This window comes from Pituophis catenifer, unplaced genomic scaffold (assembly GCF_029215685.1).
Source record: "Pituophis catenifer annectens isolate HBS135680 unplaced genomic scaffold, rPitCat1.0.hap2 SCAF_3, whole genome shotgun sequence".
In the NCBI taxonomy this organism is placed as follows: Eukaryota; Metazoa; Chordata; class Lepidosauria; order Squamata; family Colubridae; genus Pituophis; species Pituophis catenifer.
Genome location: NW_027256883.1, coordinates 214,275,043 through 214,290,197, shown reverse-complemented (window position 1 = coordinate 214,290,197; position 15,155 = coordinate 214,275,043). Strand labels below are relative to the sequence as shown.

General features: G+C 49.2%; 1 protein-coding gene across 1 annotated transcript in view; it reads right to left on the bottom strand.

Annotated features, from left to right (window-relative positions):
* Positions 1–3,543: 3,543 nt before the first annotated feature.
* The window catches only part of KIF3B (kinesin family member 3B), a 32,792-nt gene continuing 21,180 nt past the window's right edge, over positions 3,544–15,155 (bottom strand). The window contains exons 6-9 of the mRNA XM_070941852.1: positions 11,537–11,650; positions 8,316–8,421; positions 5,993–6,171; positions 3,544–4,969 (exon numbers count right to left, since the gene is read on the bottom strand). Coding sequence (XP_070797953.1) covers positions 4,879–4,969; positions 5,993–6,171; positions 8,316–8,421; positions 11,537–11,650 — 490 coding nt within the window. The 3' untranslated portion in view covers positions 3,544–4,878. The remainder of the gene's footprint in view (positions 4,970–5,992; positions 6,172–8,315; positions 8,422–11,536; positions 11,651–15,155) is intronic.

Here is a 15,155-nt window from a genome sequence, read left to right as displayed (position 1 = left end):
CGAACGGTGGCCGCGGAGGGTCAGCCCGCCCCGATCTGAGAGAGGAGCGCGCGCGCTGCGTTGCGTCGCGTTTAGCGAGAGCGGGGCGAGGGAGGGTTCGAAGGCGAGCCAGCAGCCGCGCGCGCGCGCGCGCGCGCAGGGCACGACGGGAGTTGCAGTCCCGGAAACGAAACGGGTGGTGGGGGTGAAGAAGGGAAGACGAAGTGGCGCCGCTGCCGGAATGCGGGTCTCTTGGGTGGGTCGCTGGCCACGCCCATTTGCCGCGGGGCATCACGGGTAAAGGGCGACGGGCCCAGGCGCCCTAGTAGTTGTTAGGCCGCAGGGAAACCCGATTGGAGGATGGACGGAGATGGGGCCGGGGGGGGGGGGGTGTTTTTCCTATCCGAGGTGTGGGAACCGGCTGGAGGTTCCTGGCCGTTGCTGGTGGCTGTGGACGATGGGAACCAGTAGAGGGCAGAGAAGAGCAACAAAGAGGATTAGGAAGCTGGAGCAGTGTTTCTCAACCTTGGAAGCTTGAAGATGGGTGGACTTCAACTCCCAGAATGCCCCAGCCAGCTGTGCTGGCTGGGGGATTCTGGGAGTTGAAGTCCACCCATCTTCAAGCTTCCAAGGTTGAGAAACACTGAGCTGGAGGATAAAAGATACGAAGAATGGTGGCTGGAACCGGGTAGGTCTAGTTGGATGAAGAGAAAGACTAGGGCAGGGGTGGGCAACTGTGGCCCTTTTATAACCTGTGGACTTCAACTCCCAGAATTCCTGAGCCAGCCAAGCCGGCTCAGGAATTCTGGGAGTTGAAGTCCACAGGTTGTAAAAGGGCCACAGTTGCCCACTTCTGGACTAGGGGAGACGTGATAGCAGTGTTCCCACATCTCAGGGGTTGTCAGAAAGAAGAGGGAGTCAAGCTATTCTCCAAAGCCCCTGAGGGTAGAACAAAAAAATTTTTTAATTGGTGAATTTTATGGGTAACGGGGTTTTAAATTGGAGAAGCCTAAGATAATTTAATTTTGTTTTAATGTATTTTAATATTTGTATTGTGTGTTTTTAATTTTGGCTGTTCACCGCCCCGAGTCCTTCGGGAGAGGGGCGGTATAAAAATTTAAAAGAAAAAAAAAAAAAAAAAAAACAAGAAGCAACGGATGGAAACTCATCAAGGAGAGAACCAACCTGGAACTCAGGAGAAACTTCCTGACAGTGAGGACAATTAATCAGTGGAACTGCTTGCCACCAGAAGTTGTGGGTGCTCCAACGCTGGAGGTTGTTAAAAAGGACACAGTTGTCTGAAATAGTATAGGATCTCCTGTTTGAGCAGGGGGCTGGACTAGAAGACCTCCAAGGTCCCTTCCAGCTCAATTCCAAATTGAATAATCTAATAAAGAGAAGGACCAGGGGAGACATAATAGCAGCCTTCCAATATTTTTATTTATTTATTTATTTTATATGCCGCCCTTCTCCGGAGACTCAGGGCAGCTTACAATGCATTAAGCAATATTTGAGGGGCTGCCACAAAGAAGAGGGGGTCGGATTATTCTCCAAAGCCCCTGAGGGCAGGAGAAGAAACAACGGAAGCTAACCAAGGAGAGAAGCAACCTAGAACTAAGGAGAAACTTCCTAAGGACAGTTATCCTGTGGAACTCCTTGCCTCCAAAAGTTCTGAATACTCCAACGTTGGAGGTTTTTAAGAAGAGACTGGACAGCTACTTGTCTGGGTTTCCTGCCTGAGCAGGGGGTTGGACTAGACGACTTCCAGGATCGCTTCCAACCCTGTTATTTTCTACTCTGCTGGTTCTTGGGTATCTCCAGGCCACCAGGAAGGAAGGCATAGGCGTGGATTCTCCTGCCCTGCATAGAACTGATGCTACCAGAAAGAAACTCCAGGTTTACAGTTCTAAACTTTAATGTTTTTCAGCAGGAGGTTGTACTAGAAGACCTCCAAGGTCCCTTCCAACTCTGTTTATTCTATTCTTTATTCTATCCTTAAAAATCTTATTGCATCATGCAATTATAAAATTATAATGCTGGCATATATGTCTGGTGTTAAATAAAACATTGCAAAACTCCCAGGAAATGTGTTATTTTACATACAATAAATCCAGATGATTTTTTTTTTATTATTATATTTTTGCAGGAGCACTTTTACATTCCTAGACGAGAGAGGCTATTACAGAGATACAAGCTTTAAATCCATGGACAGAAAAAGAACTATTGACAAGTGTTCTTTTATGTACAGATAAAACAGTAGTCGGTTAGGTACAATCCCAGGAAGGAAACATTGCTTGCAGAAAAAACAGTAGCGCTTCTCATATCCCGTCAAGTCCCGCTGGAACCAAGCGAAGATTATTCACTCCAATGGGACTTACATACAGGTAAGGACCCCAGTGAATGCATTTTCCATAGGCCTTAATAGATCCTCTATTGCAGGGTTCTCCCAACGGTGGCAACTTTTAAGGCTTGTGGACTTCGACTCCCAGGATTCCCCAGCCGGCATCGCGATGCCGGCTGGGGAATCCTGGGAGTCGAAGTCCACAAGCCTTAAAAGTTGCCACCGTTGGGAGAACCCTGCTCTATTGGTTTAGCATGGTACCAACGTTTAATATTCACAGCATGGCATGGGATATGAAGAAACAATTCAAACGTACTTAGGGATACCAAGTCAGGAAGGGCTGCCTTAAATAAGACGACAGTAGATGACGCCGTGGCTTATTAAAATATTTCCAAAGGGAGGATGCCGGCTTCAGAAAACACTCTTTAAGAAGACAGTACGTGAAAGGTTAAGACGGAGAAAAGTTTTAGGTGTGGGAAAAGCAGGGGGACTCGAATGGTTCAAAGTGTCTCAAAGTCAGAAATGCAGCCATTAGGGGAACGGTTAAATGCTCCCCGCTTCTTGTTTCCGCTGAATTCTTGCCAAGCAAGTCGGTGGGGGCTCTGATCAGACCTTGGTCTCTTGCCCTGCCTGTTCACAATAAAAAAACAACCAGCCGGCACGTGGCTTCATCATGGCATACTTTTATCATCACCACCTTTGGATTCATTACTGAACTTGCGCCAGCCAGTCAATTATTATTTTTTTTTAATTACAAAGGGAATTAGCCCCACAAAATAGGAAATGGTAGAATAACAGCATCTGTTTCGTACGAGTCTAAAAGACCAAGAAGCTCGCCAAATAAATACCCCTCTGATTCATGGCTGATCGAGCTGCTCACCGTTCCAGAAACGTACTTGGCAAATTCAACAGCAGGAGGGTTGGGGAGCAATGCCCGGCCTCCTGAGGCACCATGCCAGCAAAATGCCTCTCGGGGTGTCCTTATATGGGGGGGCACAAGACTGGATTTCTTACACCTCCTCCCCCCAAAGAGGACTGACTCAAGATGTAACAAGGACACAAAGACGACCCTTTACGCTTAAGAGTAGGCCTTGAGATCAGTTAGACGTACATGCTTATACAGATGAAAAACATGGAGGTTGAAAAACATTCGGAGAAGGATCTGATGAGAATATATTCACAGTTAACGACCGTCAACATAAAAAAAACAAAAAAACACAACCGAACTTGCAAATGTGCAACCATGTTAAATATACAAACCGAACTATAAAACAATACAAAGTGGTGGTGGTGGTGGGAGAGACAGTCTTTAGCCGTTGGACCCCTGCCCCTTTCAGCAGTATTTCACTTTTCCACCCCCGCTGCTTGGTATCTATTATTAACTAGGAAATTTGCAGCAAAAGAGGACAGGAGTTGGAATAAGATGTGGAGACTTGCCCTGGGAGTCTCCCCCCTCTCAAGCTTGGCTCTGATTTAATGCGAGGAGGATAATATCGAGAGGACAGCAGAAGCCCCCTCCCCAGGTGTCGTTTCTCCCGGGGAGGGAAACTGGAGACAAGAAGCGAGGTCAGGGAAGCTACAGTGGAAGACAAAGAAGCATCGGTCGCCAAAAGCTCCCAGGTTGTAGAGCAGAGGTCTTCAAACTTGGCAGCTTTAAGACTTGTGGACTTCAACTCAGAATTCTGAGCATAGCTGGCTGGAGAATTCTGGGAGTTGAAGTCCACAAGTCTTAAAGCTGCCAAGTTTGGGGACCTCTGTTGTAGAGAATGAGATGGAGAGGAGAGGAAGGTGAGATGTGGGCGACTGTTAGACCAGGTAGCCTCTGCTGGTCTTCGTGGCTGGAATCCACCTGGAACCTTTTTAAAAATCCGTCCTTGTAAACAAGCCAAGGATTGATGGAACTTCCTACTTTCTATTAGCAAAAGAAAAAACGGGAGAGTGGGTTTTGAAACCTTCCCCCTCTTTGCATTTGTACCGAAAGCTCTTTCGGGCTTGTCTTTCGATCTCGCCTCTTTTCCCCAATTTGGAGGCGTTTTCAATCCGACCCTCATCCATCCAGTCCTTCGATGGAAAAGGGAGTGGGGAGGGGAAGTCATCATGGCTAGCAAAAAAATCCGTGTGGTCACTTCTCAACCTTGTTCTCGGGCGTCATCGAGGTGAACTGCAACGAGATTTGCCTTCGGCTCCGAGGACGAGAGCCAGAGGCGAGAGAAAGACCGAAAAAGGAAGAGAGAAGGCCACCGGGGAGAGGAGGGGCGAGGGGATACCCTCCACCCCACCCCGTGCTTCCCTTGGCTTCTAACACACACTAATGTAACTCATGCATTTCTGATTTCCTAACTAAAGGCTCCTTCGCCTTCAACCGCAGTGCCCAAGGAGCAAATCGTTCCTTCGCGCAGGCGACAAGGCAGCCCTCGTAAACCTGTCTTACCAAGGTGCAGAATTGGGGGCTGCTGTTCTGGCCTCTTTTAAAGTCCTAACCCCCTTTGCAGGTTGTTAACTTGCCTCTGCGTTGACGGCCAAATGGGAGCCCCGCCCTCAAGCAGGAGCCACCGGGTTTACTTGGGGACCAGCCCGCGAGACTGGGGGTACAGCTGAGAGCTGGAGGCGCTGGAGGGGGAGCCGCCAGACTTCCTTCCGGTTTTAGGCCTGAAGAATACAAAATAGAGGAGCATGAAGGGGCAACTTTATAAATAAAAAGCACGGTGCGTTCACAGGCAGAAAGCAAAACAAAGGTGACAAATGATCTAAAATTGTATTTTTACAAAGAATTTCATTTGTTGTATATGTGTGGCTAACAAAAGTTAATTGGGTTTGTGCCTTTGCAAAGATCTTACCTAGATCGTTATCCGCCTTTATTATTTTTATACATAGCAAGCTGGAGAATATATCAATCCTCCTTCCTCCTCCTATTTTTTCCTACAACAATCCTCTGCGGCGGGTTGGCCTGAGAGTGAGTTACTGGCCCAAAGTCAGCTGGCTTTCATGCCTAAGGCGGGATTAGAACTCACAATCTCCTGGTGATTGACCCAATGTCACTCATCCAGCTTTCCTACCTAAGGTGGGACTAGAACTCACAGTCTCCTGGTTATTGGCCCAAAGTCACCCAGCCGGCTTTCCTACCTAAGCTGGGACTAGAACTCATTGACACCTGGTGATTGGCCCAAAGTCACCCAACTGGCTTTCATGCCTAAGTGGCCCAAAGTCACCCAGCCGGCTTTCATATATAATGTGAAACTAGAACTCACTGTCTCCCAGTTTCTAGGCCAGCACAAAAACTACCAGACCAAACTGACTTCTTTTTTTTTTTTTTTTACCAATATTCAAAGATGTGTGGATTTCACTCCCAGAATTCCTCATGGACTTCAACTCCCAGAATTACAACTCTCAGTTCTGAGAGTTGAAGTCCACACGTCTTCAAGCTGCCAAGACTGAGTAGTAACACTGGGTTACATATACACGAATCTTCCTTTATTGACCACATTTACAGAGGCTGAAGGGATGGGCTAGGCTTTCTCAATGTCTTCTATTTCAGAAATTCCTGCATCTCTAGCAGATACTTTTTTTAATAGAAATATCTCCCCCGCAATTAAGGGGGCTGGAAACCAGCCCAATTCAGCCACCCAACTTCTCAGACCTACAAAAGAATAGTGGATTAAAATACCAGCTCACCGGGATTTAGATTTCTTGTTCGACGTACTCTCAAAAGTGGACGCGTCCACTTGGATCTCATCTTCGTCTTGCAAAGCGGCTTCTAGAGCTGCCTGGACTTTGGGGGCGATGGCCGGGCCCTCGTACTCCCGTGTGGTCCGACTGGGCATATCCAGTTCCAGCAGGACAATGTTTTCTGCCTAAAAGAGTCCAGATTCAGCAGAGCTCAATACTCGATTATTTCAACGGGCTCGTGTCCTGTTTTTTAAACTCCTTGTTGATTTTTTTTCCTAGGTTTGTTTTTGAAAATATTTTCTTTATTTTGGGTTTATTGTAAGGCATGCCAAGATGCAACATTGGGACAGCTCATCATTGATAATTAAATGTGAGACAATTAATAAAGGCCTTAAATTGGAGTCCCACAAGAATCTTCTCAACTCATGGTTAGCACCTGCTAGGAATTAGATAAGGATCCAGGGAATTTTAAGGATAGCAATAGCGCTTAGATGTTGTGGCCCGTCAGTGGCCTGTGCAGCTAGTAGCTGATTCCGACAGCGAGGAGGCTGGTGTGGTGCTGCGCCAGCAGCCTGTGCAGCTGGCACTCGAGTCGGACAGTGAGGAGGCTGGAGAAGATGTGGTGCCAGAGGTGGAGATTCAGCCAGGGCCTTCAGAACCTCCGGAAGCTCCTTTAAGTGAAGAGGACGAAGAGGAGGAGCCTCTTCTCAATGCACGAGCGCACAGAGCTGCCAAAAGGCAGGAGTGGCTCCTCAGGAGGAGGTCTCGAGAGTAAGGCTTGGGGCTAATTGGCCACTCCCTTAGCCTATTTAAAGAAGGAAGACAACTGATGCAATTTGCAGGAAAAAACTTCATTCATATTCCTTCGCGTCTTGATTTCAGAAACGTTTGATTCGGCTTTTGTTTCTCTCTTGTCAGTTTTCCTGCAAATTGCTTCTGGGCATTCTGCCAACCACAGTAAGATTACGGTTATCTGAAATACTGTGCCTCAGAATTGAGTTGTTATTCTTTTGATTCTTGTCAGCTGTTAATGAAGTTAAATTAACAGCCCTTGTTCAGAAAAGACTGATTTAAACTGTACTTGTGTTCGAGCAACTACTAAGAAAGCTCATTAGTAGTCCTTAATTAGTAAAGTAAGGTTTGTCCGGACTTTGTGTGTGCTGCGTTCTTTGGGGTCCATAGCTGGGGCAGAACATTAGACTTATATACCACTTCATAGTGCTTTTACAGCCCTCTCTAAGCGGTTTACAGAGTCAGCGTATTTCCCCCAACAATCTGGGTCCTCATTTTACCGACCTCAGAAGGACGGAAGGCTGAGTCGACCTTGAGCCTGGTGAGATTCGAACTGCCAAACTGCTGGCAGCCAGCACTCAGCAGAAGTAGTCTGCAATACAGGTAGTCCTTGACTTACAACAGTTCCCTTTAGTGACCGAAGTTACAATGGCAATGAAAAAAGTGACTTATGACCATTTTTCATACTTACGATCATTCCAGCATCCCCGTCATCACGTGAGTTATATTCAGATGCTTGGCAGTTGGTTCAGTTATGATGCTTGCGGTGTCCTGGGATCATGAGATCATATTTTGCGATCTTCCGACAAGCAAAGTCAATGGGGAAGACAGATTCACTTAACGACAGTGTTACTAATTTAAGAACTGCAGCGATTCACTTAACAAATGTGGCAAGAAAAGTCGTAAAACGGGGCAAAACTCTCTTAACAATTACGACCCCAACTGAGCCCAAAATTAACGTTGCTAAGTGAGACATTTGCTAAAAGCGAGGTTTGCCCCATTTTATGACTTTTCTCACCACAGTTGTTAAGCGAAGCACTGTAGTTAGCAACATGGCTGTTAAGGGAATTTGGTTTCCCCATTGACTTCGCTCGTCAGGTGGTTGCAAAAGGGGACCATGCGACACCCCCCCCCGGGGGGACCGCAACAGTCATAAATGGGAGTCAGTTGCCAACTATCTGAATCTTGATCAGGTGACCATGGGGACAGTCAAACATGTGAAAAATGGTCCTAGGTCACTTTTTTCGGGGATGTTGTAACTTTGAATGATCACTAAGCGAATTTTCGTAAGTAGAGAACTACTTGTACTCCTCACACAGTTGCAGGCTAAGGAGGATGCTGGAGACCAGTGACTTCCACAGATAAATCACTTTTCTTTCTTTCTTTCTTTTTTTTTACAGGACGTGAGGGCCTGTCGGTCCACTGAGTGCACACCTTTCTCAGGTGAGGCTCTTCTGGTACTTATTTTTCGCATCGCTCCTTATTTTTATTCCAGATCTCCTCCTCCCGCCCCCAAAAATAAATAGTCTGAACTCACCCTGTACCGAGCTTCTGGGCGGACCATCATGGACATCCTCGCGTGCTGACTCAGGGGTCTCTTGTACCCCACCGCGGACACTGGCCTTCTCATCATCTGTTGGTTCCTGGATTGGGGAAGGGAACAAGCAGCTCAAATACACAACGCTCCTTCTGTTTATATAACACACACACACAATTCCGGGAGCCTCTCTGACCACTATGAAGAAAATTATTTGTCTGAAATGGCATAGGGTTTCCTGCCTGAGCAGGGGGTTGGACTAGAAGACCTCCAGGGTCCCTTCCAACTCTGGTCTTCTGTTCTGTTCTGTCTACCTCTCAATGTCCCCATCTCTGTTGTAGGTAATCCTCGACTTACAACCACTCATTTAGTGGCCATTCAAAGTTACAATGGCACTGAAAAAAGTCACCTGCGACTGTTTTTCACACTTGCGGTAACCCCAGAGTCACGGGATCAAAATTCAGGCGCTTGGCAAACTGGCTCATCTATATGCAGTGCCCCAGTGTGATCCCCTTTTGCGACCACCTGACCAGCAAAGTCAATGGGAGATTTGCTTAAGAACCCTGTGACTAATGAAACAGCGGCAGTGATTCACTTAACAATTGCAGCAAGAAATGTCCTAAAATGAGGCAAAGCCTCATTTAATGGTCTTCACTTAGCAATAGAAGTTTTGGCTCAGTTGCGGTCATAAATCGAGGACTACCTGTAACTGCCACCTCTGTAGTTTGATGTGCTTTTTCTTTTTAAGCATCCTGTTAGGCGAGGGGTCAGCAATCTGCAGCTCTGGAGCCGCATGCGGCTCTTTGGGCCCTCTGCTCACCTGGCTCCCTGTCAGGTGATCCCACCACTGGCTGGCCCTGCCCCTCGCCCTCCCCTCCCAGTCACTTCTTGCCTTGCCTGAGAAGGTAAGGGCAATGGTGGGTGATGGAGAAGTGGCAGAGACAGAGAGATACAGAGAGAGTGGGAGGGGGGGGAGAGAGGGAGGAAAGCAGGGGGTGAAATGTTAAATGTGTTACTATTGGTTCTGTGGGCGTGGCTTGGTGGTGGTGGGGCTAATGTGACTGGGTGGGCATGGCCAACTTTTTTTTTTTTTTTAACTTTTCAAAGCATTTTTTCTAATGCTTTGAAAAGCCTCTGCCGATCAGGCAACTCAGCTGGGATCATCAGAGAGGCTTTTCAAAGCATTTTTTTTTACCACCTCTTCGGCCAAGAGGTTGCAGAAAAAAATGCTTTGAAAAGCCTCTGACGATCCCAGCTGAGCCACATGATCATCAGAGGCTTTTTTTTTTTTACTTTTAAAAGCATTTTTTGGTCGGAAGAGGTTGTAGAAAAAATGCTTTTAAAAGTAAAAAAAAAAAAGCCTCTGATGATTGCATGGCTCAGCTGGGCATTGGGGGGGGGCAGGGATTTTTGCTACCGGTTCTCTGAACCACCCGCCGCCATCGCTACCGGATCGGGTGATCCAGTCCGAACCGGGAGCATTTCACCCCTGGAGGGGAGAGAGAGAGATGTGTCAAAAGGATTTTGTGGTTCCCGGTGTTTTTTAACAACTGGTTCTCTGCCCTAATGACCGGCTGGGTAGGCGTGGCTAAGGAGGCGTCATGTGACTGGTGGAAGTGAGTGACGTCGAGTTGGCCACGCCCACCCAGGTTTTGTGACTCCCGGTGTTTTCTTTTCTGTGGGAAACGGCTCCAAATGGCTCTTTGAGTATTTAAGGTTGCAGTCCTCTGTGTTGGGCTCAGGGTATGATCAGCAGACCAGCACCAGAAGGAAAAAGAACATCCTCATTTTAGCCCACTAAGAATAAAAGTTTAAACCTCAGGAATTGCAGTATTCAGCTTGACACCGTGAGATTTGCTGAATAATTGCCTCAGAACAGATTGTAAAATCAGGCAGGTCCCCTGAGTGATCCAATTTACATATAAATTATGATCAGGATGGGCAGGCTCTTATTATTGAACATCGAAGGGTGGCACAATCACCTTGCTGGCTCTCAAAAGCAGAGAATCAGCCAAGGAACCTCATGCCTGAAACGTGGAGATCCCACAGAAAAGAAAACAGCGGGAGCCACAAAACCTGGGTGGGCGTGGCCAACGCGATGTCACTCACTTCCTAAAAGCTATAATGCAGGTATAGTCCTCGGCTTATGACCACGATAGAGCCCAAAATTTCTATGGCTAAAACAAAACAGTTAAGTGAGTTTCCCCCCCCCCCCACACACACATTTTACAATCTTTCTTGCCACAGCTGTTAAGCGAAACGCTGCAGCTGTGAAGCGACTAACATGGTTGTTAAGTGAATCTGGTTTCCCATCACTGATTTGGCTTGTCAGGAGGTCATAAAAAGGGGGGTCACGTGACACCCCCTCCCTTCCCCGCTCCCCGGGGACATTGCAACCGTCGTAAATTGGCAAGTCCGTTGGCAAGCGTCTGGATTTTGATCATGTAACCACGGGGGGGGGGGGGGGGGATGCTGCAATGGTCATTAAGTGTGAAAAATGGCCATAAGTCACTTTTTCCAGTGCCGTTGTAACATTGAACGGTCACTAAATGAATGGTCGTAAGTCGAAGACTTTTGAGAGCAGCAATTTGGCGACAATTGGGATGACAACACCTGTGCGTAGATCAGTGTTTCTCAACCATGGCCGCCGGACGATGGGTGGACTTCAACTCCCAGAATTCCCCAGCCAGCGCTGCTGGCTGGGGAATTCTGGGAGTTGAAGTCCACCCATCGTCTGGCGGCCAAGGTTAAGAAACACTGGCGTAGATGTACCATTCTGTCATTAACTCGAGTCTTTAGCATTGAATCAGACAGAGCCGACATAATGCAGGTAATCCTTAATTTACGACCACAACTGAGTACAACATTTACGCTGCTGAGTGAGACCTTTGTTAAGTGAGCTTTGCCCATACTTTACGACTTTTCTTGCCACTTTTCTTCACTGTCGTTAAGTGAATTCTTTGTCAGACGGTCGCAAAAGGGGATCGCGTGACCCTCCCAGACGCTGCAACCGTCGTAAATATGAGTCAGTTGCCAAGAGTCTGAATTTTGATCACGTTGACCGTGGGGAAATGCTGCAACGGTCGTTAAGTGTGAAAAACGGTCATAGGTTACGTTTTTCAATGCCGCTGTAGCTTTGAATGGCCATTAAACAAACTGCGGTAAGTCGAGTACCTAAAACTGGGCGTGTCCCTCAACCCTCAAACGGAAAGAAGACTCACTCCAGTCGGGTGATGGGGTGAAGTTTCCACTGGTCTTCCTCCTCGTCAAAGAAGGATCTATTCATGATCTTGTTCTTCTCTTCCAAAGGAATGAAGTTCTCGATGATCAGGTGCCTGTGTGAGATCAGCAAAGGACAAAGTGAGATCCGGCGGCCTGGTGGGAATCCAGAAGATCGTTTCCTTGCTGGGCTCCATCTTCCAGGTCGCTCAAGTAAATACGTTCATTCTCGGCTCTGGGACAGCTGACCACGAAGTTCCTTCCATCCCATGTTCTGGAACACGGGATCTACGGCCCCTTTATGACTTGTGGACTTCAGCTCCCAGAATTCCTATACCAACCATGCTGGCTATGGCCCCTTTATTTAATTTTAATTTAATTTAATTTAATTTCGAATTTATATACCGCCCTTCTCCCTGAGGACTCAGGGCGGTGTACAGCCAAGATAAAAAACATAGAATACAAATATTAAAACATTTAAAAATATATATAAAATTTGGCCCAAAAAATTAAAATCGCAGACTAATTAAAAGGATTTAAAAATTTTAAAAATTTCTTCTTAAGCCAACCCGGCTTGCTGAAAAAGATAGGTTTTCAGGGAACGACGGAAGGCATTGAGGTCCTGGATTCTTCTTATCTCCGTGGGCAACTGATTCCAGAGGGTGGGAGCCCCCACAGAGAAAGCCCTCCCCCTGGGGGCCACCAGCCTACATTGTTTGGCTGATGGCACCCTGAGGAGGCCCTCTCTGTGGGAGCGCACGGGTCGATGGGAGGTCATCGGTAGCAGCAGGCGGTCTCGGAGATAGCTAGGCCCTATGCCATGGAGCGCTTTAAAGGTGATAACCAACACCTTGAAGCGCACCCGGAAGACCACCGGGAGCCAGTGCAGCTCGCGCAGGAGTGGTGTTACATGGGAGCGCCATGTTGCTCCCATCACTACCCGCGCTGCTGCATTCTGGACCAGCTGGAGCCTCCGGGTGCTCTTCAAGGGGAGCCCCATGTAGAGAGCGTTACAGTAGTCAAGGCGAGAGGTGACGAGGGCGTGAGTGACTGTGCACAGGGAATCCCGATCAAGAAAGGGCCGCAACTGGCGAATCAGGCGAACCTGATAAAAGGTCCCCCTGGTAACAGCCGTCAGATGTTCCTCCAAAGACAGCTGCCTATCCAGGAGGACTCCCAGATTGCGAGCCCTTTCAGTGGGGGCCAAAGACTCGCCCCCAATAGTCAGTGATGGAGTCAACTGACTATATCGGGATGCCGGGAGCCACAGCCACTCAGTCTTGGAAGGGTTGAGCCTGAGCCTGTTCCTCCCCATCCAGATCCGCACAGCCTCCAGGCACTGGGACATCACTTCAAGGGCATCGTTGGGGTGGCCTGGGGTGGAGATGTACAGCTGGGTGTCATCAGCGTACTGGTGGTATCTCACCCCAAAGCCACGGATGATCTCGCCCAGTGGCTTCACATAAATGTTGAACAGAAGGGGCGAGAGGACCGATCCCTGCGGCACTCCACAAATGAGAGGCCTCGAGGTCGACCTCTGCCCCCCTGCCAACACAAACTGCGACCGGTCGGAGAGAAAGGAGGAGAACCACCGTAACACGGTGCCTCCCACCCCCAACTCTTCCAGCCGGTGCAGCATGATACCATGGTCGATGGTATCAAAAGCCGCTGAGAGATCTAATAGGACCAGAACAGAGGAATAACCCCTGTCCCGAGCCCTCCAGAGATCATCGACCAACGCGACCAATGCCGTTTCCGTGCTGTGCCCAGACCTGAAACCTGACTGGAACGGATCCAGATAGGATGTTTCCTCCAGGAATTGTGGAAACTGTTGCGCGACCACACTCTCAACAACCTTCGCAATGAAGCGAAGGTTGGAGACAGGACGATAGTTAGCCAATATTGCTGGATCCAGGGACGGCTTCTTGAGGAGAGGCCTCACCACCGCCTCTTTCAGGGCAGCGGGGAAGTGACCCTCACTCAAGGAAGCATTAATAACGCCCTGGAGCCAGCCTCGTGTAACCTCCCGGGAAGCCAGTACCAACCAGGAGGGACACGGGTCCAGTAAACATGTGGCCGCACTAAGTCTCCCCAAAATCCTGTCCACATCATCGGGAGTCACAGCATCAAACTCCTCCCAGATAACATTCTCAAGACTGTTCCTCGTCACCCTGCCCTGATCTACCCAGTCAGAGTCCAAATCCCCCCGGATCTGAGCGATTTTGTCATACAGGTATTGTCCGAAATCCTCCGCCCTGCCTTCTAAGGGATCCTCCCGCACTCCCAGATGGAGCAGGGCGCGGGTCACCCTAAACAGGGCGGCCGGACGATTCCCTGATGACGCAATAGAGGCGGAAAAGTAGTTAGACTTTGCCGTCTTTATCGCCACTAGGTAGGCCTTAATATGCGACCTTACCAGTGTTCGATCAGATTCAGCGAGACTGGCCCTCCAACCGCTCTCCAGGCGTCTTTTCCGGCGCTTCATTTCCCTCAGCTCCTCAGTAAACCAAGGAGCCACCCGGGATCGGCATCGGGTCAGAGGCCGCAAAGGCACAACTCGGTCCAAGGCCCCACCAGCCGCCCGATCCCAGGCGGCTACCAGGTCCTCGGCCGAGTCATGTGCTAGATCCTCAGGAAATGGCCCAAGCTCCGTCTGGAACCTATCAGGATCCATCAGGCGCCTGGGGCGGATCCATCTAATTGGGTCCGCCTCCCTGCGGCGAGGGGTCGCGGTTCGAAGATCTAGGCGAAGGAGTGAGTGGTCAGTCCATGACAAGGGTTCCATGTCTATATCCCCTATAACAAGACCACTCAACCACTGGCCAGAGACAAAAATCAGATCCAGAGTGTGACCTCCCCTGTGAGTAGGGCCATGAACTAACTGGGTCAGGTCCATGGCCGTCATGGAAGCCATGAACTCCCGAGCCACCTCAGACGTTTCACCGACAGATGGCAAGTTGAAATCACCCATGACTAAAAGCCTGGGTGTATCTACTGCCACCGTGGCTATCACGTCGAGTAGCTCAGGAAGGGCTGTTGCCACGCGGCAGGGAGCCAGGTACGTAAGCAACAAGCCCATCTGAACCCCACGGCCCCACCTCACAAGGAGGGACTCACATCCGGCTATCTGAGGCACAGTGGTCTCCCTCGGATCCAGATCCTCGTTAATAATAACCGCCACCCCCCCGCCCCTCCCCTGGGCCCTCGGCTGATGGAATGCTCTGAAGCCTGGTGGGCACATTTCAACCAGAGGGACGCCACCCTCCGGGCCCAACCAGGTCTCCGTAATACCCGCCAGGTCCGCTCCTCCCTCTTGTATAAGATCGTGAATGAGGGGGGCCTTATTAACCACGGACCTGGCATTGCATAACATCAGCCGAAGGCCCAGATCCTGAGTATCTAAGCCACCTAGTCTCCAAGAGGAGCCATGGGGACCGGGGCAAGCAATTGCTCTCAAACAGCGAGTGCGAGCCCCCAACACATGATATGGTCCCCTGCTCCCGCCATATCTGCCCCTCCCATCTACCGTGCTGATGGTACAAACCTCATAGGTATCGTCCCCCATCCCTTTCCCAGTCCCTCGACCAACACCTCCCAAATCGTTACCCTGTGCCGGGCTCG